The sequence below is a fragment of the Mobula birostris genome, chromosome 8 (assembly GCF_030028105.1).
Source record: "Mobula birostris isolate sMobBir1 chromosome 8, sMobBir1.hap1, whole genome shotgun sequence".
In the NCBI taxonomy this organism is placed as follows: domain Eukaryota; kingdom Metazoa; phylum Chordata; class Chondrichthyes; order Myliobatiformes; family Myliobatidae; genus Mobula; species Mobula birostris.
The window spans coordinates 135,219,653-135,247,214 of NC_092377.1; the positions used below are offsets into that span (position 1 = coordinate 135,219,653).

A 27,562-nucleotide genomic window follows, 5' to 3' on the forward strand; every position below is an offset into this window, starting at 1 on the left:
ATAATGCAGCGGTTCCTTCGGTACCCTGACCCTAAGCAATGCAGTGCTTCCATCGTAAACCCCTCTGACAGTGCAGCACTACCCCAGTACTGCTTCTTGAGCTGTGCAGCACTGCTTCAGTACTGACCACCCAACAGTGTGACATCCCTCTGGAAGGCCTCTCCAACCCTGCAGCTCCCTTGTACCCATTCTTCCCTGAAATACTGCCCCTCCACAGAGACAGACCAAACACACGTCTTGGTGTTGTGGATCAAACTGTCCGCAAAAACGCAAATTTCCCAGACTCAACAATAGGCACGAATCATTTTAAGAAAGAAAACATTTACATTTTATAAACAAGTGAAATACAGAAATAACATTCCATAAAATATGGTGCTCAAAATCTGATACTTGATGTGATGCTGCGTGACACTTGCATGCTGTGTTATTTTGCTCCAGTGTGATTAATAAGTGCTTCAGAAAGTTTTTGATTCCTAGTTTAAACAAGTTATTTATCTCCATCTTCGATGCCTCACTCTGTGTAGCCATCAAAGCAGGGAGGCATTTCTTTTGGAATTTCTCTGCAATTGAGCTAACTTGCCCATGTCCAGACAATTCCTCACTACAGTTATAGTCAAGAATGTGTTTGTATCCCAAACCCAGAGATTTAACTGTAAACATCACTACTGCTGTAATCAAAAACCAGCAGCTTGACAGATACTTAAAGGAGAATTTCGGATTGCCAAACAGCAGATGTTGCCTATTCACCTGGCAAGTTATTATCAGATTTGATGACCAATTTCCTGTTTTGGGGAAACTTCTGTTGCTTATGTTATCCCAAACAAAGTTAGGATTGATCAATAACTTCTGCTGGCAAAGGATGTCCAAGGTAGAAAGGGGTATTACCTTTCCTCATTAAGGCTCCTCACTCTGTGCAGGTAATTTTGCAACTCGTTCCTAAAGAATAAATGATTTATGCCCCACTTCACGTCCGTCAAAAAAGACAACATATTGACCAGAGAATTAGCGAGTTCTGAGAATGCATTTGTGTTCTTGCTTTCAGGTGGAAAAGTAAGAGGTGAGGGATGAGGAATGCACCTGGTGGGGAGGGAGGAGTGTGAATTTCAAAGAGTTGATATAGCAAGTATTCACTCTATTCTCTCTCACTTTTAGCCAACATGAGATTAACAAGTTAAAAATACAACAGATGTTTTGTAACAAAAGGGGTTTCGAGGTTCCACCGATCTAGTCAGATCTTAGTTCCTGCACGCTTGGCTCAGATCTCAGATTTTAACAGAAAACCAGGTGCAGTACAGGAATTGCCCTCCTTTGAGAACTGGAAGGTAGGAAGGAATCCTTTTTTACGCTTGTTCCACAAGATAATTCAAATATTTATAGTGCTGAGTCCTAGAAAGCAGGGCATCTTCACATGGAGGTTGTCCTTTGGTGAAGAAATAGATGTCTCTTTCATCTGATTAAATTGAAGACTTCATTTCCCATTCCTGTAAAATAAAACAGCCTCATCAGAGAGGGGAGTCGGGATGCCCTTGATCTACCCAAACGAGAGGAAATGTGAGTTGGATAATAAAGATAGGATAAGCTTAAATCCACGGGAATTATCTGAAGTATTCAGCAGTTACTAACTCTTGTACATTCTGAATTGTGAAAACCAGTTAAGGCACCACTGTTTATAATGTACGGTAGCAGCAAGAATGATCATAGAACATACAAGAGTACAGTACAGGAACAGGACCACAGTGTTTGAATCAACGTTGATGCCAGTCTAACAAATCCAATCTGCCTTCACATTGTCCTCCATTCCCTGCATGTTTGTATGTCTGTCTAAATGTTTCATAAACGTTTTGGTCATATCTGTTTCCACCACCTCCCCTGGCAGCGTGCTCTAGGTGTCTACCATCCTCTGTAACAAAGAATGTTGCCCTGCATATCTCCCTTAAACTTTAGAGCTCAGAACACGATGTGCTGGCCATTTAACCTACTCCAAGATCAATCTAACACTCCTCTCCAACATAACCCTCCAGTTTTCTTTCATCCATGAGCCTATCTAAGAACCTCTAAAACGTCACTACTGTATCAGCCTCTACCACCACCCTTGGCAGTACATTCCACACACCCACTACTCTCTGCGTAAAAAACCTCTATAGTTCCTTCCAATCATCTTAAAAGTATGTCCGCTTGTATTAGCCACTGGTGCCCTGGGAAAAATGCACTGCCGTCCACTCGATCTATGTTTCTTATCACCTTTTAACCCCTGTCATCACCTCTCATCTTCCTTTGGGCCGGGGAAAAGCCCTAGCTTGCTCGACCTATCTTCATAAGACATGTTTCTCCCTCTCACCTCAATCTTTCCCTCACTCACCTTAAACTATGCCCTCCAATCCTTTGCATTTTCACAATGGGCAAACCCCTCTGGTACCTCCCACACTATCATATGTCGATGTATTTTATTAAAGGGACAGGAAAGGCCTCAGACTAGTGTCCCACCCAGATCTGTCCAACCTGACAACCTGTGCACTCTCGGTGTTGCACCCCTGATAGTTCTCTCCCAGTACTACCCCAGTGACCCAGTGGTTCTTTCAGCACCACTCCACGTCAGCCCCCTGACGGACTGTAACCTCCAACAATGCCCCCTCTGCTAATGGCCTTCCCACAGTGCGGGTTCCCTCAAAGCTGCCCTCTGATAGTGCAGACTTTACGTGACAAACCCTCTGAAAATTCAGTGGTCTGGCAATATTGTCCTTGCAATATGTCAGGCACACTTGCTGCTGTGCTGGAGTGACAGCCCTCATCATACTCTTAAACCTCCGGGCCGAGACGACCCCATGGCCTTCTGAGCAAAATGCAAGGACGTTAGAGTGTTAAAGTTGAAAGATCAACTTTCAGAAACTGAAAGTGATGTGGGTCATGATCTCAGAAAAGCTACAATTCTTTTCCGTTTACTGACAAAATCTCAATGAGCAGAAAATGCTGAAAACATTCATGTGGGAGAAAGGAAACGATGTTTGAATCAGAGGTCCTTCAATGGAACTGGAAAAGCACTGACGAGGAGTAATTGAGTTTGTTCCGCTCTCCGTGTCTGTTGCATGACCTGTCAAGTGCTTCCAGTCTTTTCTGTTTCCAACATTGATTGATTTTTGCTGACTGTTTCCCTCCCCACAGAAGGCACCTCCTCCTGCCCTGCATCTCGTACTGTTACTTTTCAGCAGCTCCCCAAACTGATTAGCTCGCAAAGACGTACCTTTGTTTTCTGCAGCACTTTGCCTTTCTCGACGCCAAGGACGCTCGGCGTCCGCCTCAGACTGCTTTTGGCTGAGGCTGTGCGTCTCAGGATTGGACTCACAATTGCGACCTGAAAATTGAATCAGAACGAATCAATTCCTCCAACTTAAACCAGAAAGATTGACGCACGTGTTACCTATTATTTTGTAAGATGATCACATTCCAACAAATGTGACTCTGAATCTGGCATAGAAAACTTAAAGGAAAAATAATGATGTTTAAAATACAGATAGGAGGAATTTATAGGAAAATGGGACAAATGCAGTCAAGTGGGCTGTACTGAGGTGGGCATCTTGGTAGAAACATAGAAACATAGAAAATAGGTGCAGGAGTAGGCCATTCGGCCCTTCGAGCCTGCACCGCCATTCAGTATGATCATGGCTAATCATCCAACTCAGAACCCTGTACCTGCCTTCTCTCCATACCCCCTGATCCCTTTAGCCACAAGGGCCATATCTAACTCCCTCTTAAATATAGCCAATGAACTGGCCTCAACTGTTTCCTGTGGCAGAGAATTCCACAGATTCACCACTCTCTGTGTGAAGAAGTTTTTCCTCATCTCGGTCCTAAAAGGCTTCCCCTTTATCCTCAAACTGTGACCCCTCGTTCTGGACTTCCCCAACATCGGGAACAATCTTCCTGCATCTAGCCTGTCCAATCCCTTTAGGATTTTATACGTTTCAATCAGATCCCCCCTCAATCTTCTGAATTCCAATGAGTATAAGCCTAGTCGATCCAGTCTTTCATCATATGAAAGTCCTGCCATCCCAGGAATCAATCTGGTGAACCTTCTTTGTACTCCCTCTATGGCAAGGATGTCCTTCCTCAGATTAGGGGACCAAAACTGCACACAATACTCCAGGTGTGGTCTCACCAAGGCCTTGTACAACTGCAGTAGTACCTCCCTGCTCCTGTACTCGAATCCTCTTGCTATAAATGCCAGCATACCATTCGCCTTTTTCACCGCCTGCTGTACCTGCATGCCCACTTTCAATGACTGGTGTATAATGACACTCTGGTCTCGTTGCACCTCCCCTTTTCCTAATCGGCCACGATTCAGATAATACTCTGTTTTCCTAGTAGACATGGGCCAAATGGGCTGTTTCCATGCTATATTACTTTATAACTGACTATCTAGTACTAGGTGGACTGAAGGTCGGGTAATAAAAGGGTTCACAGAACAATAACTGTTACATTACAAGATGCTGGAGGAACCTAGTGGGACAGGCAGTATCGAGTGGAAATAGTGACAGAAGCTGGAAAGAATACCACTTCATATTTTATCTGGGTTGTCAACAACCCAACAACATCCAACTTCCACAAGGCCATAAGACATGAGCAGAATTAGGCCATTTGGCCCATCAAGTCTGTTCCACCATTCCATCATGGCTGATTTACTAACTCCCTCAACCCCATTTTCCTGCCTTCTCCCCATAACCTTTACACCCCAACTAACCAAGAACTTAGCAACCTCTGCATTTTGCCTGTCACAGTCCCAAGGAGACACCACATTGTGCAGAGGGAGAGAGTTAAAAACAAGCATGGACATTTGGAACGTTTTGCATGCCACAGTCCCAAGGAAAGACCAGATTGCATAGACAGAGAGAAAACTTAAAGGAAGCAAGCGGGGGAGGGGGACAGTGGGTATATTTTGCGCACCACAGTCCTGAGGAGACACTGGATTCTGTAGAAGGAGAAAGAGTTTAAAAGAAATGAGCAGGGGCAGTCAGCACATATTGCTGCCACAGACCCGAGGTTGGACCAAGTTGCGCTGAGGGAGAGAGAAGTCAAAAGAAGCAAACGGGGCAGTCAGTGCATTTCGTGTGCCACAGTTCTTGAGGACAATGGATTGCGCATAATTAGGCACTTGGTAAGGACCAATAAAATAAAGTCAGATTTAAGCGGAGTGGCCACTGTGTGAGTGGGGAGTTGAGGCTCCGGCTCATCCAGGACAGGCGCAAGCCATAGTTAGATTTTTTTCATTATTTATTTATCCTTTCTTTCTTATTGCACAGTGGGGATACCAGGCAGGATAGTGGAATGCTCCTCTTGCGGGCTGAGGGAAGGCAGAGAGACCTCCAGCGTCCCTGCAGACTGCACCTGCAGGAAATGCATCCACCTGCAGCTTCTAACAGATAGTGTTATGGAGGCGGAGCTGGAATTGGATGAATTCTGGATCATTCAGAAGGCTGAGGGGTTGATGGACAGGACATACAGGGAGGTAGTTACACCCCAGTTACAGGACACAGGTAACTGGGTGACCGTCAGGATAGGGAAAGGGGATAGGCAGTCAGTGCAGGGTATCCCTGTGGCCATTCCCCTCAACAACAGGAGAGCTTTGGATACTGTTGGGGAGTGGGGTTGGGGAACGACCTAGCAGAAGACAGCAACAGCAGGCAGGTCTTTGGCACTCTTTGACCTCCAGGTGGTGCTGGTGAATCTCAGTGACTGGTTGGTGGCCAATGAAACAAAGAAAACAACTAAATACTTTGTTAATCAACACACATAAAAGTTGCTGGTGAACGCAGCAGGCCAGGCAGCATCTCTAGGAAGAGGTGCAGTCGACGTTTCAGGCCGAGACCCTTCGTTAGGACCCTTTGTTAATCACTCTTTTTTCTGATAAATGATCATCATAAGCAATGGTCTGTAGCTTCCCTTTGGACCTGGAGGCAACTCAATGTGTCAGGACCGAAGTGAGGTGAGGCAGTGGGCTCATTGTCAAGGGTGAGGAAGATCTGAGATTTGATCGATTTAAGCGCCGGGCTGAATCGGAAATGTCAGGTTTAGGCTGAACCAAGGCGGTGTGGTCCGGTCCCCAGAGCGAATCAAAGTGACTAAGCCCGATGTTTAGACAGCAATATAGGCGCCGGACCAGAATGAAAAGGTCAGGTGTCAGGGCCCGAGGTGAGGGACGGGCTGGTTCAGCTGTCTGCTCTGCACAGAACTAAGGGTTTTGTGGACTTCAGTTCAGAATGCTACTTGCTTGCATTCATTGTTTGCATGATTTGTTTTTTTTTCTCTGCATGTTGGGTGTTTGACGGTCTTTTTTTTAATGGGTTCTTTTATGGTTTGTTTGTGACTGTCAGGAGACAAATCTCAAGGTTCTATCATTTATACTACTTTGATAATAAATGTTTGAACTTTGAACTTTGACTTGAGAAGGGAAGTTGGGAGAAGAGGTGGGCTATAGTCACAGAGGACTCATTGATTAGGGGAACAGAAAAGAGGTTCTGTGGATGAGAACGAGATTTGCGGATGGTTTGTTGCCTACTGGGTGCCAGGGTCAGGGACATCTCGGATCGAGTCCACAGCATTCTTAAGTGGGAGGGTGAGAAGCCAGAGGTCATGGTCCATGTTGGTACTGATGATATGGGAAGGAAAGTTAATGAGGTTCTTCAAAGTGAGTTCATGGAGTTAGGTGCTGAGTTAAAAGGCCAGGACCTCTAGGGTTGTGATCTCAAAATTGCTACCCATGCCACATGCTAGTGAGGCCAGAAATAGGAAGATCATAACAGTTTAACACATGGCTAAGGAGCTGGTGCAGGAAGGGGGGGGCATCAGATTTTTGGATCACTGGGCTCTCTTCCAAGGAAGATGGGACCTGTACAGATGGGACCATTTGCCCCTGAACTGGAGGGGGACTAATATCCTAGCGGGAAGGTTTGCTCGTGCTGCATGGGAGTGGGAGATGGTGGATGGGTGGGGGGGAGGTAGTTGGGTTTAAACTGGAATTGCAGGGGGATGGGAACCAGAGTGCCAGAACAGATAGTGGCGTGGTTGTGCTGAAAGATGTTGTTAAACCTACATACGAAGTCAGGAATCAAAAAATGTAGCATGGAGGGATGAATATACATAATAGGTGTTTTACTGCAAGTGGTATTGTAAGAAAGGCGGATGAGCTCAGGGCATGGATCTAAATGACATTGTAGCCATTAGTGAGACAATTGCAGGACGGGCAGGACTGGCAGCTCAATGTTCCAGGGTTCCGTTGTTTAAAACGTGATAAAACGGGAGGGGTGCAATTACTAGTCAGGGAAAATGTCATGGCTCAGTCAAGACAGACTGGAGAGCTCATCGAGTGAGCCTTTATGTGTAGAACTGAGGCATAAGAAAGGTATGACCATGTTAACGAGATTATATAATAGACTACCCAACAGTCCACGGGATTTAGAGGATCAAGTTTGTAGAGAGATCGCAGACTGTTGCAAGAAACATAAGGTTGTGATAGTAGGTGATTTTAATTACCACATACTGACTGGGACTCCCATACTGTAAAAGGGCTGGATGGGAAAGAGTTTGTCAAGTGTGTTCAGGAAGGTATCTTTAATCAGTTCAGAGAACTCCAAACTAGAGAGAGTGCGATACAAAATCTTCTATTAGGGATTGAGACAGGACAAGTGACAGAACTTTGTGTAGGGGAATACTTTGTATTTATTGACATAATGCCAATAATTTCAAGGTAATTATGGAAAAAGATAGCTCTGGTCCTCAGGTTGAGATTCTAAATTGGAGAAAGGCCAATTTTGATGGCATCATTAAGGATCTAACAAGTGTGGATTGGGTCAGGTTGTTTTCTGGCAAAGGTGTACTTGGTAAGTGGGAGGCCTTCAAAAGTGAAATTTTGAGAGTACAGAGTTTGTATGTTCCTGTCAGAATAAAAGGCAAGGAAAACAGGTTGAGGGAACCTTAGTTTTTGAGAGATATTGAGTCCCTGGTTACAAAAAAGGAGGTGCAAAGCAGATAGGAACAAATGAGGTACTTGAGGAGTATGAGAAAATACAAGAGGGCTGAAAGAAGACATGACATAGCAGACAAGGCGAAGAAAAATCCTAAGGGCTTCTTCAGATACCAGGTGTACCCTGCTTTTTGAACGTTTGCTTTACGAAACCTCACTGTTACGAAAGACCTACATTAGTACCCTGGTTTCGCTTTCAGAAGGTGTTTTCACTGTTACGAAAAAAAATTCAGCGCGCGATAAAAGGCAGAGCGCGCCCCGAGCAGCCGCTCTCCCCCAGATTCGGAACTGCGTTGCTTTAACACGTGCCTGTGAGCAGCCGTTTGCAAGATGAGTTCAATGGTATCAGAAAAGCCTGAAAGAGCTCGTAAGGGTGTTACACTTACGGTAAAACTAGACATAATTAAGCGTTTTGATTGTGGTGAACGAAGTAAGGACAAAGTGAGTTTGGCTTGTGGAAGCTGACGAACATGATGTTGAAGAGGTTTTGGCATCCCATCGCCAAGAACTGACAGATGAAGAGCTGATGCAATTGGAAGAAAAAAGGATAACAATCGAAACCGAATGAGTAATGATAAAGTACGACTTTAATTTTGAAAGGGTACGTCGGTTTAGGAGATATTTGCAAGATGGTTTGAGTGCTTACAAAGAACTGTATGACAGAAAAATGCGCGAGGCTCAGCAGTCAAGCAAGCCTTCCACATCAGCCACAGCAGACGACGAACCTCGACCTTCGACATCAAGGCGGGCAGTCATAGGAGAAGATGAGCTGCCTGCTCTAATGAAAAGAGACGACGAGATGACACCCCAGTGTCCCACCACCCCAACCCCCAGGCCACGGACAGATACCGATTCGCGGAAAATGCAACGGTAGCTGGGACGCACACAGCACATCTTTAAGAAAAAAGCTGAAACAAACATGCTAATTAATTAGGTGCCGCTGACACGTAATTGTCGGCCCAGATCAGAGACGACGCAATTGGAAATCGGCACTGATCTGGGCCTACAATTATGTGTCAGGCAGCACCTAATTAATTATCTTGTTTATTTCGGCTTTTTTCTTAAAGATGTGCTGTGTACCTCCCGGCTACCGCTGGACCCCTGTGTGCTTCGCGGCAATGTATTGGGTCGACGGCCCGGAGGGTGGGGGCCACTGCACCACCCAACCTCCGACTCAGCCTAACACACACCATCATCAGTGTGCTCGGCAAGCTATCTTCCCGATTCCGGTAAGTGATACTACACTGTACATACATTATTTCTACCTTATATCGGCTGTGTATTTTTATGTGTTATTTGGTATGATTTGGCAGCTTCATAGCTTAAAGGTTATTGGAGAGGGTGTTCTTGCCAACAGCGCTTGCGTGAGATTTTCTGCTGACGGCGCTTGCATGAGATTTTCGCTACGGAGAACAGTTCAGTAATGATTGTGGAAAAGTATTTCTACTTTATATAGGCAGTGTATTTATCATATCATTACTGCTTTTACTATATGTTACTAATATTTTAGGTTTTATGTGTTATTTGGCATGATTTGGTAGGTTATTTTTGGGTCTGCGAATGCTCACAAAATTTTCCCATGTAAATAAATGGTAATTGCTTCTTCGCTTTACGACATTTTGGCTTACGAACTGTTTCATAGGAATGCTCTACCTTCGGATGGAGGGGGAAACCTGAAGGATAGCAAGGGACAAAATTGGTCTCCGGGAAGATCAGAGTGGTAATCTATGTGTGGAGCCAAAGGGATGCAGGAGATCTTAAGTGGATTCTTTCGCACCTGTAGTTACTTGGGAGACAGACACAGAGCCCATAGATGGGACGCACTGCAGTGCAATGGAACGGACCCCGTACAGGTTACAGAGGAGGAGGTGTGTGCTATCCTGAGGCAAATTAGGGTGGATAAATCGGGCCAGACAAGGTGCTCCCTCAGACATTGCAGGGGCCCTGGCAGGGATCATAATCATCCTTATCCACAGGTGAGGTGCTGGAATATTGGAGGATAGTTTATGTTCTTCCATTATTTAAGAAAGGCTCTAATAATAAGCCAGGAAATTATAGGCCAATGAGCCTGACATCAGTAGTGGGAAAGTTATTGGAAGGTGCTCTAATGGACTAGACATACAAGTATTTGGATAGACAGGGACTGATTAAGGATAGTCAGCCTGGCTTTGTGCGTGGTAAGTCATGTCTAACCAATCTTGTACAGTTTTTCAAGGAAGTTACCAGGAAAGTTGATGAAGGTAGAGGAATTAAGGGTTATGAGGAAAAGGCAGGTAGGTGGAGATGAGATCAGCCATGATCTTATTGAATGGCGGAACAGGTTCGACGGGCCAGATGGCCGACTCCTGCTCCTATTTCTTATGTTCTTAAATTGTATAAGACATTGTGAGGCCTAATTTGGAGTATCGTGTGAAGTTTTAGTCACCCAGCTACAGGAAAGATACGAATAAAATTGAAAGAGTGCAGAGAAAATTTACAAGGATGTTGCCGGGACTTGAAGACCTGAGTTATAAGGAAAGGTTGAATAGATTTGGACTTTATTCCCTAGAGTGTAGAAGATTGAGAGGAGATTTATAGAGATATACAAAATTATGAGGAGTATAGATAGGGTAAATGCAAACAGGGTTTTTTTTGCACTGAGGTTGGGTGAGACTACAGTTAGAGGTCATGGGCCGAGGTGAGGTGAAAGGTGAAATGTTTAAGGGCAACATGAGGGGGAACTCCTTCACCCAGAGGGTGCTGAGAGTCTGGAACGAGCTGCAGCACAAGTGTTGCAGGTTTGATTTCATCATTTAAGAGAAATTTGGATAGGTACTTGGGCGGAGGAACCAAAAGGGTTGTGGTCCGTGTGCAGGTGCAAATTAATGGCTCGGCATGGATCAGATGGGCTGAAGGGCCCTTGAGATTTACGCTACGAAACTTAACAGACAAGCATTTTGGCGTACATCAGAAGTGAATGGCAAATGAGTTACAACGGAACTGGACACTGGCTCGGCCATTTCAGTCATTCCACGAAATACATTTGAATGGCATTTTAAACATACTAAACTGAAGCCTACAGATATACAAACTAAGAACTTGTACTGGAGAAGAGATAACTCCTATGGGAATGACAGCTATGACAGTGAAAAGCCACATTGGGTTTGTTATGTGGTAAAATCAGTAGGAGCAGCATTGTGGGGATGTGAGTAGCTGAGACAACTCCTGCTTGATTGGCGATCCATCCACCATTTGCATGCCACATCCCCTGTAAAGAAGCCATACGAAAGCAAATTAAGAAAGGTAGTGGATGATGCCACAACTGTTTCCATACCCAACACCATGAACTGTTCCCCAACAGGCGACAAACAGGTGCTGATACCAACCTTTGTGACTCTGGTTAGAAAGAATACTGGACCAAAAAAGAACCATAATGCACAGAGCAAGTATGAATGTGATGAAAGCAGTGGTCCAACTATACTTTATACTTTATTGCTGCCAAACAATTGATACTAGAACATACAATCATCACAGCGATATTTAATTCTGCGCTTCCCGCTCCCTGGAGTACAAATCGATAGTAAATATTAAAAATTTAAATTATAAATCATAAGTAGAAAACAGAAAATGGAAAGTAAGGTAGTGCAAAAAAATTCGAGAGGCAGGTCCGGATATTTGGAGGGTACGGCCCAGATCCGGGTCAACAGCTTTTTGTAGGCAACATATCGGAGAGTGCTTCTGATATGTTAATCAGGCAGTTACTTGCGAAATGTGGCTTGGCTTTAAGCTGGAAGAGAGTTCGAGGAGCTTCAGGAAAGTTGCAAGCATTCAGATTTTGGGTCTAAGGAACCAGAATCTACTCTGTGTGCATTAAGGTTATTGCATGAACTTCAAGTTGGAGACTAAAAGCTACTGATAAAAGTAGATGCAAAGACCAAAGCCCAGCCGGATGAATGGAAGGCCAAAAGAAAAGGAGTCAGTGGAGATATAAAAACAGAGGATTCATCAGATAATGATGTGGATAGGAAGACTGAGAGGAGAGATCAGATCGTAAAGGATTAATAACAGAATACGCCAGTGAACTAAATGTACCTTCCCATGAACAAGATGCTAGAGGAAGAAAAAGGAAGAAGAAGAAATGCGGCTTCCTGCAAACTCCTGCCACCACCATGGAGGAGGCCCCAGACCCTGAGATTGTTTTCACAGCCACAAGTCTCACCGGCCGAGCAGAGTGATCCCCCCTTGTCAGGAAAAGACGTTATCCCACAAGAGTAGGAAATCCTCCACAGTGATTAAATCTTTAGGCCTGAATGGGACAATTTAAATTTTACTATGCTGTGGATATCTGTATGTAGTAGTTGTGTATATGGTTGAGATGCATTCTCTATTGAGTTGGAGTATATAGCAAATCAGGGAAGAGTGTTGTGTGGGCACAGGAGTACATTCAGCCAGAGACTCATTCCACCGAGATGCAACACAGAGCGTCATAGGAAGTCATTCCTGCCTGTGGCCATCAAACTTTACAACTCCTCCCTTGGAGGGCCAGACACCCTGAGCCAATAGGCTGGTCCTGGACTTATTTCATAATTTACTGGCATAATTTACATATTACTATTTAACTATTTATGGTTCTATTACTATTTATTATTTATGGTGCAACTGTAACGAAAACCAGTTTCCCCCGGGATCAATAAAGTATGACTATGACTATGACTATTTAATATATACATTGTCTGATTAAGCATTCTTGTTCCTTTAAATATTTAATTACAAGTTATACGGGTTCTTCCGCTCTACCATGCAATTCCTAAATGGACATTGAACCCTTGAACACTACCTCACTTTTAAAATATATATTATTTCTGTTTTTTTGCATGATTTTTAATCTATTCAATATATGCAATTGATTTATTTATCTATATACTACTAAAACTCTCATGCTCTGTCTGTCTGTTTGTTTGTGACCTTCAATTAGCGCAAATGCTGCATTACAGCGGCACTTTTTTCGGCTAAATAGAATTAAGATGCGCTAACTTACAGATTGCAGGCAAAGTTCAGGGTTATATATTCATATAAAATTGCTCATTTGCCAAAAATTAACAAGCTGCCTTTCATCCGAGACCTGATCGGCCATCATGGAAATTGGAATGCCACAGCCCAATGCATGCTCACGGCCAGCCTCAGCCGCACATCACGATGCTCACAGCAGCCACACCAACCGCAGCAAAAGGGCAGGGCTATCACGTCCATTTAGGAGAGCACCAACCACATCATCAAGAAACAACAGCAGCTTGGAGGCATTGGTGTTACTGCTTCCTATCTTCTATAAAACATTAGGGTAAAAATATATGGATAGCCTAATTATGTCGCGTGGAAAGAGAAGGGGGACATTATGGTCAAGAGATGACGCCAAACGTCGTTGGGAAGCGGCAAGGAGAGGGAGGGAACAAGAATCCGATCAGGCCAGGGCCGCACGACTCCAGGATCAGAGGGAAAAATCAAATGGTAGAAGAGGTGAGGAGATGAAGGATGAAAGGGCTGCGCGTCTCCAGAATGACAAAAACAGGCAGAGAAGGAGGAGAGAGGAAGAGACAGAGGCGAAAAGGAAAGATCAACTGGAGAATATGCGGCACAGAGTAACTATTGCGAGAGATGTGGTCATAAAAAGTGTCCTTCGTTAAACAAGGAGGAGCAATATTTGTCTTTCTACGCGCCTTTCTTCTTTAATACACTGAGTTCTTCTTCTTTAATTTCCAAAGCACATCACATCACACTGCACTACCTTTCTCTCAAAAGGTGCCCCAACAGGTCACCTGGTTGTCTAGTTATTATTATTTTTCTTCTTCTGTATTATGTATTGCATTGAACTGCTGATGCTAAGTTAACAAATTTCACAACACATGCCGGTGATAATAAGCCTGATTCTGATTCTGATGTGTTAATTGCATTTGTCATGACACTACAAAGTGATACATGTGTGCCTCGCTAAAAGTAATGTCAACATTACACCTGCATGTTGGACTCTCTTGTCTTCCTTTAAGGTAGTTTAATGTTTCAAAGTTACAGAACTTAACTCTCTTGTATTAGCCGTTTCCACCCCAAGAAAAAGGCCCTGGCTATGCTCTCCATCAATGCCTCTTATCATCTTGTACACCTCTTGTCAAGTCACCTCTCCCATCCTCCTTCACTCCAAAGACAAAAGCCCCAGCTTGTTCAATCTTTCCTTTGTGTTTTTGTACCAAAAATGAGTGGATGACAATTGTATTTCCTCCACTTATTTCTTAAATGTTGGCTTTCGCCTATCCACCATCACTTTTCCACTAAGTTCCTTGCATTATCTTATCAGCTGACTCCTAATATTTTCAGTTTCCTTCATTAAGATTTACTATCTTGGCTTTAGATTGAACAACTTCACTTCCCATCTCTTCCACACTGACTACTAGCACCCTTCTGTATTAAACTCTTTTCCCAGCACTTGACCCATGCTTAGGTAGTTAAAGTACTTATTTAGGCATATTTTAAAAGCTTTGAGTGACCCAGCTTCCACCACTCTTTCTGGCACAGTTTGTTCCAGTACAACCTCGGATTACAAGTTCAAACATCCTTGAAGGTGACAATTAGATAATGTGGTTGGGAAACCATCCGGGATACTGAGTTTCATTTGTTGGAAAATGAACACAGATGTCAGAGAGGTTAGGATTCAATTTCACTAAACCTTAGTCAGATGTCGATGGAGTATTGCCTGTATTTCTGCTCACCCTGCTGCAGAAAGGATGGAATAGCAACTGTGAGCTGTGGCACTTTTAAAGTTCAGATGTAAGGGAAAGATCATAGATTATGGCAAGACCCTTAACAGAGCTAGTTAATGGATTTTCAGACCCAAGTCTGTATCTCCTTCAAAGTGGCCATGGAAGTGGATAGGGTGGTAAAGAAGGCAAATGACATATATGCCTTCTTTAGCAGGGGCACTGAGCAAAACAGTAAGGAACCCAGTTGTAACTATATAAAACTTTGGTCGGGCTGCTCTTGGAGTATTGTGTGCACTTTTGGTTGCCCCATTAGAGGAAGGATATGGAGGCTGTGGAGAGGGTACAGAAAAGGTTCACCAGGATACTACATGGATTAGAGGGCACGTATTACAAGAAGAGACTAGTCAAACCAAGCTTGTGCTCTCTGGAATATTGGCGGCTGCGGGGAGACCTGATAGATGTTCATAAAATTATGAGAGGTAGGTCAGCCAGTCAGAATCTTTATCCCAGGATATAAATCTCAACTACAAGAGGACATGCGTTTAAGGTGAGAGGCAGAATATTTAAAGGAGATGTGCAAAGCATGATCTTTTCTCAAGCAGGGAGTGATGGGTGCCTGGAACGGGCTGCTGGGGGGAGTGGTGGAAACAGATGCAATAGAGGGAGATAGATCACATGCAAGCAGTAGGGACTTAGTTTAATTTGGCATTGTCTTCAGTGTAGATATCGTGGGCAAAGGGGCTATTCCCGTATGTACACTTGAATGTTCTATCCCATCCAGCCTGCGGATTTATCCATGTTTATAAACACTGTAGCATCGACTTAACTCCTTTTAATTCATGGAGGCCTGCACTAGATTTTCACCTTCCCCTTCACTGAATCCCCTACCTCTCGTCTATTTCCTTGGTGAATGCCGATGGGCGGGGGTTGTAATTCCTTTCGTCCTCACCAGAAGCTTCTGGGTCCACACATAAATTGTCGATAATGGACCCTACTCTTTTCCTGGTCGTTGCTTTGTCTTTTATACCCCTGTAGTACACCTTTCAGTTTACCTTGATGCTGTTTGCCAATGATTTTAGTGATCCATCTGTTTGAAGCCTGTAACCACAGGGGTCAGCGCTGGGTCCCCTGCTGTCTGTGAAATGAATGTAGGGTAGGTGGCAAGTTCTGTTAGTTTGCAATGCAGTAGACAATGAGAAAGTCTGTCTAAACTACAACGACAATCAACTGGGAAAAGGTAAAGGAATGACAGATGGAATTTAACTCAGTCAAACGCACAGTGATGTGCTTTGGGAGAACAAACCAAAACAGGAAATGGGCAGTGAATAACAGTGCTGCAAAGGGTACAAGTACATAGTTCCCTGAAAGCGACGACACAGGTAGACAGGGTGGTGGAAAAGGCATACAGCACGTTTCCCTTCATCAATCAGTAAGGAGTTTGTCTGTTCTCTCAGTGACAGTGCAGGTTTCGACCAGGTGTCTCCAGTTTCCTCCCACGGGTTAGTGTGATCACATGGGTACGTTTATATGGTGCAGGCTGGAAGAGCATCTTCTCAAGCTACTTCTCTAGGTGAATAAGATAAAATGCTGGAGGAACTCAGCAAGACCAGCAGCATCTATGGAGAGGAGTAAACAGCTGATGTTTCATCTCAGCCAGAAAGGAAGGGATGAACTGAAGTGTAGCAGAGGCAAAATCGAAAAGGGTGATGGATACCAGATTGAAGGTGTTATGTTTGAACGCACGCAGTATACAGAATAAGGGAGGTGATTTTGTAATTTTGTAGCGCAGTTAGAGATTGACGGGTATGATGTAGTGGCTGAAAGACCACAGTTGGGAGCTTAACATCCATTGTATCAAAATGACAGGTAGGTAGGCAAATGGGGTGCGGTGGCTCTGTTGGTAAAAGATGAAATCCAATCCTTGGAAAGAGAATTGGTAGGTTTAGAATCCTTATAGGTAGAGTAAAGAAACTGCAAGGGTAAAAAGATCCTGCTGGGTGTTAAATACTAACAGTAGCCAGGATGTGGGATATAAAATACAACGGGAGATAGAAAAGGCATGTAAAATGGCAATGTTATGATGGTCATGGGGGATTGGGAAAATCAGGTTGAAGCTGGATCCCAAGAGAGAGAATTTGCAGAATGCCTGTGAGATGGTCTTTCAGAGCAGCATGTGGTTGAGCCCACTTGGGGTCATATTCTGGATTGGGTGTTGTGTAATGAATCAGTTTTGATTAGGGAGCTTAAGGGAAAGGAACCTTTAGGACACAGTAATCATAATATGATAGACAAGAGAAAATGTGCAGATGCTGGAAATCCAAGCACCACACACAAAATGCCACAGGAACTCAGCAGGCCAGGCAGCATCTATGGAAAAGAGTACAGTCGACGTTTAGGTCCAAGACCCTTCAGCAGGACTGGAGAAGAAAAGATGAGGAGTCAGAGCTAGAAGGTGGGGAGAGGGGAAGAAGAAGAAGAATCAGTATTGGGACTGCTTTTTTTTTACATTATATGTCAATGATTTTGGATAAAGGAATTGATGGCCTTGTAGCCAAGTTTGTAGACGATACGAAGAGAGGTGAAGGTTGAAGAAGCAGAGTATGGAGGAGGTCTTAGATAAATTGGGAGAATGGGCAAAGAATTGGCAGATAGCATGTAGCGTACATTTACACTTAAGTGTTCACCTGTAAGTGTACAGCTACACTTAGAGGGAAGTGTATGGTCATGAACTTTGGCAGAAGGAATAAAGGTGTAGACTATTTTCTAAATGGGGAGAAAATTCAAAATTCAGATGTGCAAAGGGACTTGGGAGTAAAAGGGTTAACATATGAGGAGTGTTTGATGGCTTGTACTTGCTGTAGTTTAGAATAATGAGGGGGTAATCTCACTGAAGCCTATCATATATTGAAGGACCTAGATAGAGTGGATGTGGAGAGGATGCTTCCTGTGGTGGGTGAGTCTAGAGCCAGAGGGCACAGCCGGAGACTGGGTGTCATCCCTTTAGAACAGAAATGAGGAGGAATTTCTGTAACCAGAGGGTGGTGAATCTGTATAATTCATTGCCATGGACAGTAGTGGAGGCCAAGTCACTGTGTATATTAAAAGTGGATGTTGATAGGTTCTTGATTAGTCAGAATGTCAAAGGGTTCTGGAGAGGAGGCAGGAGAATGGGGTTGAGAGGGATAATGTATCAGCAAAGATGGAATGGCAAGCAGACTCGATGGGCCAAATTCTGCTCCTATGTCTTTTGGGCCAGAAGCTCTTATTCTGGCTTCTACTCCTTTCCTCCCCAGTCCTGAAGAGGGGTCTTGACCCAAAACTTCCAACAAGAATCGGGACATCATGTTACAGTTATACGAGACCTTGGTGAGACTGCACCTGCAGTATTGTGTGCACTCTGGTCCCCTGCTAAAGGAAGGATGTAATTGAAGGCTGATTTATACTTGTGTGTACGGGCTATGCCGTAGGCCTGATTTATACTTTTACGTAGCCCTACGCCATAGCGAGCATGCATTGTTGTGTCTGCATCACTCTGCAATTCACCGCCAAAACGCTAGTTGGCGGTGGGGTTTCTTCGTGAGAGACATGGACGAGGAAATGCATTTCAAATATTTTCAGGTGTCAGCAGGTAGATTTGATAATTTGGTTCATCGTCTCCAACCATTTATTTCGCATCAGTGTACAGACATGACGAAGAAGTATAAATTGGGCTTAAGCTAGATAGACAGCAAGAAAGATTCAGAAGGACATTACCAGGATTGGAGGGCTTGAATTGTAAGGAGATACTGGATAGGATGGGACTGTTTAACCTGAAGTGAGGGAGGCTGACATTATAAATATTTATAAAATCATGAAAAGGTGGGTGGCTGATCACAGACTTCCCTACGCTGGGGAGTAAAGACTAAACCTAGAGAGAGTTGGTTTAAGATGAGTAGGGAAACGTTTAAAGGAGACCTGAGAGGCAGGTTTTTCACACAGAGGTTGGTGAGAATGTGGAACGAGCTGCCAGAGGAAGTGGTAGAGGTGGATACAATAAAAATGTTTAAATGACATTTGAACATTTATGAACCAAATGGATTTGCCCAGGAAGGCACCACTGTGGCATGGACATCCAGCAGGAGGAGGGTTCCACTGTATTAAACGCCCTCACCATATAACTTCTCCTTTTGACTAAGACAGTGAGGAATAGAAAGAAAGTTACCCTATTACTTCTCACTCTAGCCACTGAAACCCCACATTCATCACGACCTGCACTTTGACCTCAGTAACAGCACTCTGACCTCAAGACAACCTCTCTCTGAATACAATTCGCCAAAGTGCCCTGCACAATGACGTATTACTAGCTAATCTATTCTAACTGCACGCTATCCAATCTAGGATGACCAGATATTGAAAAAGCACTGCAGATGCTGGAAATCTGAAAACAGAAATGACGGAAAACACTCAATATGTTGGACATCATCTGTGGGGACAGAATCAGAGCTAACGTTTCGAGCCACAGATGGTCTGATAAATGGTCCCTGACAGGAGCCAAGACAAGGTCTTGTCGTTTGGTCCAACACTCCAAAAGCGGTTGTAAGCAGCTGGGCTAAGCTATCTGTGACCGTAATCAGCATCCCAGACAATGAAGCTCAGAATAAAAGACATTTGCCTCAGCCAGCTCTTCCTCATGATCTTTTCATGTGGCACATATCCATGAGCATCAGAATGTTACCATAAATGAAAATTTAATAAACAATGGATTCCTAAATTAAAGGCCTGTAGTCAGCTCCCATCAATGTTTCCTGCTCCTTGAAGTTTTTCAGCTCCAAACAATGTCGCTCCATCTCCCAATTTTCCGAGTCTTTAGCTCTCCCAATATTGCGCAGATTTCCTCCTTGACTATCAACACCTTCCCATCTCTTTTCCTTGTTGCCTGAATTTTCCTGGATATTAAGATCCCAGCTTTGGTCACCCTTCGCAGTGCATTCAAAGTTCAAAGTAAATCTATTATCAACATACATATATGTCTCCATATACAACCCTGGGATTCATTTTCTTGTGGGCATTCACAGTAATACAAAGGAACTAAATAATAATCATCATATCACGAATAAACAATAAATATGGAGAATATGAGATGAGGAGCCCTTGAAAGTGATGCGGCAGGTTGTGGGAACTGTTCGGTGTTGGGACGAGTGAAGCTGAGCGAAGTTATCATCCCCCTCTATTCAAGAGCCTAATGGTTTTACCCATTACACGATCAGATAGTGTACAGTTTTGGTCACTGAATTATGGGAAAGATGTCAACAAAATAGAGAGAGTACAGAGAAGATTTACTAGAATGTTACCTGGGTTTCATCACCTAAGTTACAGAGAAAGGTTGAACAAGTTGGGTCTTTATTCTTTGGAACGTGGAAGGTTGAGGGGGGACTTGATAGAGGAATTTAAAATTATGAGGGGGATTGATAGAGTTGATGTGGATAGGCTTTTTCCATTGAGAGTGGGGAAGATTCAAACAAGAGGACATGAGTTGAGATTTAAAGGACAAAAGTTTAGGGGTAACATGAGGGGGAACTTCTTTACTCAGAGAGTGGTAGCTGTGTGGAACAAGCTTCCAGCAGAAGTGGTTGAGGCAGGTTTGATGTTGTCGTTTAAAGTTAAATTGAACAGCTATATGGACAGGAAAGGAACGGAGGGTTATGGGCTGAGTGCAGGTCGGTGGGACTAGGTGAGAGTAAGAGTTCGGCACGGACTAGAAGGGTCGAGATGGTCTGTTTCCATGCTGTAATTGTTATATGGTTATATAGATGATCTTTGATAAAGAGAGCCATACCGGAGATATTAAACAAAGTTCTAGCACGTGGTATTGAGAGCAATGCACTGGCATGGAGTGGGGAAGGGAAAAGGGGGCAGCAATAGACAGACCATGTTCAGATTGGGCCACGGGGGTCAGTGCTGAGCCTCCCAGCTCTACACGGTCTGCGGCAGTGATCAGGATGAACTGATCTGGTGCAGCATATCTGCTTTGCTGATGACACCAAGCCGGTTACAATGTGGGGTGTGAGGCTTCTGGAAGGGGTGTAGACAGACTGAAGGGATGACGAGAACCTGGCAGATGAAAATGTAGAACGGAAAAGCATGAGGTCATCCACCTGAAAAGGGATAAAAGTTGTAAGAGACTGAAACTTGTTAGTGTTCAGGGAGACCTGGCTGTTCCTATATGTACACCAGCTATTAGGGCAAGTGACATATCAGCCTATATAGCAAGAGGGCTTGAATCTTATATCAATTATGTAGAATCTTGTTGAAACCACACTTGGAATATTGTCTCCGAACGTGCGATCTCTACCCACAAAATAAAATATTTGCAATAAAGAGAGTGCAGCAATAATTCAGCTGATTGGTTCCTGGCACAGAAGGTGATGAAAGATTAAGCAGACCAAGCCTGGACTACCTTGAATTGACAAGACCGAGAGGTGTCCTTGCTGAAGCAAATAAAATTCTTAAAGGACTGCCTAGGGTACACACGGAACTGATATTTCCCATGACCTACAGTCAGAAAATAAGGGACTCGTGATTTGGCTTTGAGACGAGGAAAACGTTTCTTCACCAGCAGCACGGTGAATCTTTGGAATTGTCCACCACAATGAGATGAGTAGGTTCAGCACCGAGCATATTTAAGATTGCATGGAGGTGAATATCAAGGAACGGAGGGGGTCAGCTCAGGGAAGTGGCACTGAGGCAGTATGCAGGGTCAACGAGTAAACGGAACTGGTGCCCCAGCGGCCACTTCAGGGTGACAGAACGTGCAGCAGACAGGACTGAAAGGACCCACAGCTCGCTCCGCACTTAGCGCGACCGAGACGAACCTCAGAATTTGTAGTCTCCGAGCTCGATGCGAACAGTGCAAGTGTGTGTCCGCAGGAGGCTCGTTTGAAGGTCTTGCTGAGAGACAGCAGGTTGAGCTCAGAGCCTGATTTTACCCTCTCCTTCGCTCGGTACACGGCCTGTTCCAGCCGGCGGATCTTCTCTTCCAGCCTCGGCAAGGTCTTCTTTTCTGCAGCCGGGAAGAAACAGAGCTTGAGTTGCTGAGCTAGACAAACTGCCTTGGTCCTACACACCTGGACAATGCAAGAGAGCAAAACTGCTACAGAAGAGACTGCCTTACCAAGAAATCATTGAATTGTATATATTATATAACCTTGAGATTTGGCTGCCTGCAAGGTTGTATAATGTATACATACTTTGATAACAAATGTACTTTGAATTGAAGCGTGACAACTGCTTGCTATGATAATTGGATGCAAGTTTAACTTGAAGCAACATCCACAATATGACAGTTCAAATCTGTTGATACCAATTCTGTAACTTCTGTAACACCCAGGAGAGCAAGATGGCAATGAAGTGACAGAGAACACAGGTCAGTAGTAATTAGTCACCAATTCTCTTAGCTCCTTAACTAGGTCCCACTCTGTCGTGACTCCACTCTGGATCTGACCCTGGTGACATGTAATGGCTGCCCAGCTAACTGGCTTCCACTGTCCTTGAATTTGGACCGGCCCCAGACTCTGCTGTCCGTACTTAAACCGGGACAAACTCCTGTTCACACACCACACTCTGTGTTACACTAAATTCTCACTAACTTCCAAACAGGCTACATTTGAGTTTCAGAATATCTATCCCTGTTTATAAATCCTTCAAGCAATCAAGGCACCGTTACTATGTGCTCCTTCAGCTCTCCAGCCCTTCCAGATCGGCGGTTGTTCCCGAGGGAGGGGGAGCGTAGGGGTTACAGTGATGGGGGGGGGGAATCAGGGTGGGGTTTGAACAGGAGTATGGGGAGTACAGGGTTTACAGAGATGGGGGGAGCTAGGCAGGGATTTGAACAGGATGAAGGGGAATGTCTTCTAGATTCTTTGATTCCTGACTTCCTCACACCTTAAACTGCCCGGGTGCTCTGCTCTAGGATTTCTTCCTATGGACACTGCATCTCTATCTTTCTTCCCTCCTTTAAGGTGGTCCCATAAAAATACCCATCTGACCAAACTTCACAATCTTCAATGATCCGAGGGACAGGATTCATGTGCATTTGGAAAGGGATGGCCTGTTCAGAGAAAGTCCGCATGGCTTCGTGCAAGCAGGTCTTTCCTTACAGAATTGAGTTTTTGTGTGGCACGTGGCCAAGTGGTTAAGGCGTTGGACTAGTGATCTGAAGGTCGTGAGTTCGAGCCCCAGCCGAGGCAGCGTGTTGTGTCTTTGAGCAAGGCACTTAACTACACATTGCTCCAGTCCACCCAGCTGAAAATGGGTACCAGCAAAATGCTGGGGGTTGACCTCGCAATAGACTGGCGTCCTATCCGAAGGATGGGGGGGGGGCAGTCTCGTACTCTCAGTCGCTTCACGCCACGGAAACCGGCATATAAGCACCGGCTTGATGAGCCACAAGGCTCGGGACAGACCTTAACTTTTACTTTAATTGAGTTTTTGAGGAGGTGATGACGGAGCTTGATGAGGGTAAAGCAGTGGATGTTATCTACAGGGACTTTGAAAAGGCAGGATGATTCAGAAGATAGAGATGCAGTGTGAATTGCAAGTTTGGATTTATACCAGGCTTGCCCACTATAGACAGAGAATAGGGGTGGAACACTGTTATTTTGGCTGGAGGCCTGTGGCCTGTAGTTTTCACAAGGATCAGTGCTGGAACCTGTGTTGTTTGTGATGTGCACTCAGTGGCCATTTTATTAAATGCCTCCTGTACCTGAAAAAGTAGTTATGATCTTCTGCTGCAGTAGCCCATCCACTTTAAGGTTCAACATGTTGTGTGTTCAAGACGCTCCTCTGCACACCACTGTTGTAACGCATGGTTATTTGGGTTACTGCTGCCTTTCTGTTACCTTGAACCCATCTTGCCAATCCCCTCTGACCCTTTCATTAACAAGGCACTTTCACCCACAGAATTGCCGCTCACTGGTTGTTCTATTGTTTTTCACACCGTTCTCTTGTAAACTCTAGAGACTGTTGTGTGTGAAAATCCCAGGAGATCAACCGTTTCTGAGATACTCAAACCACCCTGTCTGGCACCAAAAAATCATTCTGTGGTCAAAGTCACTTGGATCACATTTCTTCCCCCATTCCGATGTTTGGTCCGAGCAACAACTGAACCTCTTGACCATGCCTGCATGCTTTAATGCATTGGACCATGAAACCATGAGACACAGAAGCAGAATTAGGCCATTCAGTCCATCGAGTCTGCTCTACCATTCCCTCATGGATCCCGGATCCCAGTCAACCCCATAAGTCATAGGAGCAGATTGCATTATGCCTTGCCACAATTTAGATAATTCCATAAACCAGCAGGTGTACAGGTGTGCCAGATAAAGTGGCCACTGGGTGTAGATCAACGATTCAGCTGGGTGGATTAGCAAATTTGCAGATGACACCTGGATTGGTGGATTTGTCAGCAGTTTAAAGGAGTATCAGAGAATACAGTGGGATGCAAATCTGCTGTAAATGCGGGCAGAGAAGTGGCAAATAGAGTTTAATCCAGGCAAGTCTGAGGCGTTGCATTTATTTTTGGAGGTATCAAATGAAAGAAGAAACTATAGAATTAATGGTAGCCCCCTTAATAGCATTGAGGCATGGAGGAAACTTGGGGTCCAGCTCCGTAGTTCATTGAGAGTGGACAAGTTGGGGAAGAAGGCGTATGGGATGCATGCCTTCATTGGTAGGGTTGAGTGTAAGAGTGAGAAAATCGTGATGTAGCTACATAAAATTTTAGTCAGACCGCACAGGAGCATCGTGTGCAGTTCCGGTCGCCCCATTATAGGAAGGGTGTGGGGACTCTGGAAAGGGAGGCACAAGAGGTATACAGAATGGAGCCTGGATTAGAGGGTAGGAGCTGCAAGGAAAGTTTGTTTAAACTTGGGTTGCTCTCTTTCGAGCGTCGGAGGCCAAGGGGACACTTGATCGATGTTTTTAAAATTACAAGAGGCAATTCTTTTCCCCAAGATAGAAGTGTCAAGGACCAGAGGACATGCTTTTAAGGTTAGAGGGGAGAAGTTTAAAGGTAGTATGAGGGGCAAGTGTTGTTACACAGACAGATGTGCCTGGCATAGATCACCAGAGAATCAGGGGGTTTGATGGAGTTTAAGTGGTTCTTAGATAGAGACATGAATATGAAGGGAGGTGGATAATACAGGAGGGTGGAATTTAGTATGGATTGGCCTCAAGATTGGCACAACGTCGAGGACCAAATGTCCTGTCCAGTTCTGTACTGTTCTATGTTGTTATGTTGTATCAAGTGTTAAATTTTGTTCAACAATGTTGCTGTGAAACACGTGCTTACCAGGCAAGGAATCCATTGCTTCTTTGAAATCTTTCTTGTCTGTCTGTGTTGACTGGTTCCTAACAGGTTCCATCTCATCTCCGGGCATTTTAATTTCAAAATCACTCCAAGTTTTTAAAAATCTGGCTTCAGGAAATGCAGTTGGGAAAGTAATGCATCAATTAAAAGTACTCAATAAAAATGCAAAATATTACTGACAGAATGGATACTAATGATACTCAAAGTTAAAAATCTTAACAGGTCAGTCAGCAAACTGTGGAAACATAATAGTTAATCACCAAAATTTTACAATGCAAGAAAATCTATAGATCCCATAATTTGAGTTAATTAAGCTCATAAGACATTGGGGCAGAATTAGGCCATTTGGCCCATCAAGTCTGCTCTGGCATTCAATCATGGCTGATCCTTTTCTTCCCCACTCCCCCCAACCCCATCTCACTGCCTTCTCCCGGTAACCTTTCATGCCATGTCGAATCAAGAACCTATCAATCTCTGTCTTAAATGCACCTGGCTTCCGCAGCTGCATGTGTTAACAAATTCACCACCCTCTGGCTAAAGAAATGCATTGAGATATAACACTGAGTACTGTATTTGCTACCCTTTTTGATTTTTTTATCCCTAATGCACTGATACTCACCCCACTGCCTGCAATTTTGCCCTATCATCTGCCTGCCCTTCCTGACAGTCTGACTGCACGCTACCTTTGCTGTTTTACTGTCCATCCTACCCTGAGTCCCTTCATTCCAGTTCCTACCGCCCTGTCAAATTAGTTTAAACCCTCCCCAACAGCTCTAACAAACCTGCCCACGAGAATATTGGTCCCCCTCCGGTTCAGGTTTTGTGTGTTGCTCAGGATTACCCGCATCAGCAGAATCTCTTGCGTTTATAAAATTGTTCAGTCTCCTTTCTTTGCTGTGAACCCAAAGTCTGTGCTGAGAGGGCAACTCTGTATTCACCTCCAGTAACCCACACAGTGCACCGTGCAGGTTCAAACCCCTCCCACCCCCACCCACCAACTCCCCTCCCAATTGAGCAGTTGCCCCTGTGTTCTAAGGTTTGCACATGACTCCAGTTGTGGCTTTACAGTTAAAAAGAGTTTGTTAGCCTAATTCCCACAATCAACCTATGCCAAAAGGTTAAGGAGGTTTGGCAGTCTCACTAAACTCCCTAACAAACTTCTACAGATGTAGCATTGAAATTATCTTGACCAGTTGCATTGTGGTCTGGTATAGCCATTTGAACGCTCAGCTACATTAGAAGCCTCAGAGAGCAGCGGATTCGACCCAACACATCGCAGGAACATGAACAGTTACTTCCCTTCAACCAATCAACTCTTGAACCCTAACCCCAACCTACAGAAACACCATGATCACTTTTCACGACGATGGACTTTGTTTTTTCTTTCTTCTAATAATGTTCTTGCTTGTGTAATTTTGTAGAATATATTTGATTTGTTTTCTTGGGCATGTTATGTGACACATGCTACGTGCTTGTGAGGCTGCTGCAAGTAAGTTTTTCATTGCACCTGTCCATACATGTACGAGTGTAAATCACAATAAACTTTACTTGGACCATAGGAACGTAAGAAATAGGAGTCGGCCATCTAGCCCGTCGAGCCTGCTCCACCAGTCGATAAGATCCTGGCTGATCTGGCCATGGACTCATCTCCACCTTCCTGCCTTTTCTCCATAACCCTTAATCCCCCTACTATGCAAAAATCTATCCAACCTTGTCTTAAGTATATTTACTGAGGTAGCCTCCACTGCTTCATTGGGCAGAGAATTCCATCCAGAGCTCTTGTAGCTCCTCTCTGCAAATCCCCTCTGCGTACTCTCCAGTGCAATTCAAGGACTCTGCTCACTGACCCTACATCCTTCAGAAGTGAGATTGACTTGAGATACCAGTTCTGTTTTTCTCCTCACAGCTGCTGCCTGACCTGTTTGACTATTTCTGGCATTTTCTGCGATGGAAAGCCTTCATGGAGTTACCCCGATCCTGCCTTTCCCAATCTTCCCTGCATTTGTCTGGTTCCACCATTTGAGAGTGTGAAATGTCCAGAGCACGGCGAAACTCAGGTAGAAGCCGGAATATCGAAGACTGGAAGTTGTCACGAGGGCCCGGGTCACTGGAGTCAGAGGTCCACGGGAGTCCAGAAGTCGAGGTCCGAAAGTCAAACCTGTGACTGGCGAGTCCTGGGATCTAAGCCTGAAGGTAAACCCACTAAGTCCTGAGGTCAAACCCAAAGTTGGAGTCCAATGTCCGCCAACGTGAGAGTACGGGGCCATGGACTAGAGGCCTGAGGGTGGCCTGCCTGTGTATAATTGGGTGGGTAGATGGGAGGCTGGGAAAGAGACTCGTTTTGCTGATGTTGTCCAGATTTGTTTTGTTGTTATTGTTGCTGCTGTTTTTGTTTGTTTTGCTGCACACAGTGGTCTTGCTATGTTGGCGCTGAATGCGTGGAGCCACTTGCAGTACAACCTTGGGGGTGTTGGT

The 27,562-nt window shown here is 44.5% G+C and overlaps 1 protein-coding gene across 1 annotated transcript in view; it reads right to left on the bottom strand.

The window, feature by feature from the left end:
• Positions 1-304: 304 nt before the first annotated feature.
• LOC140201737 (actin filament-associated protein 1-like 2) overlaps positions 305-27,562 on the bottom strand; it is a 157,282-nt gene continuing 130,024 nt past the window's right edge. The window contains exons 14-17 of the mRNA XM_072266339.1: positions 25,070-25,195; positions 21,594-21,781; positions 3,239-3,349; positions 305-1,481 (exon numbers count right to left, since the gene is read on the bottom strand). Coding sequence (XP_072122440.1) covers positions 1,455-1,481; positions 3,239-3,349; positions 21,594-21,781; positions 25,070-25,195 — 452 coding nt within the window. The 3' untranslated portion in view covers positions 305-1,454. The remainder of the gene's footprint in view (positions 1,482-3,238; positions 3,350-21,593; positions 21,782-25,069; positions 25,196-27,562) is intronic.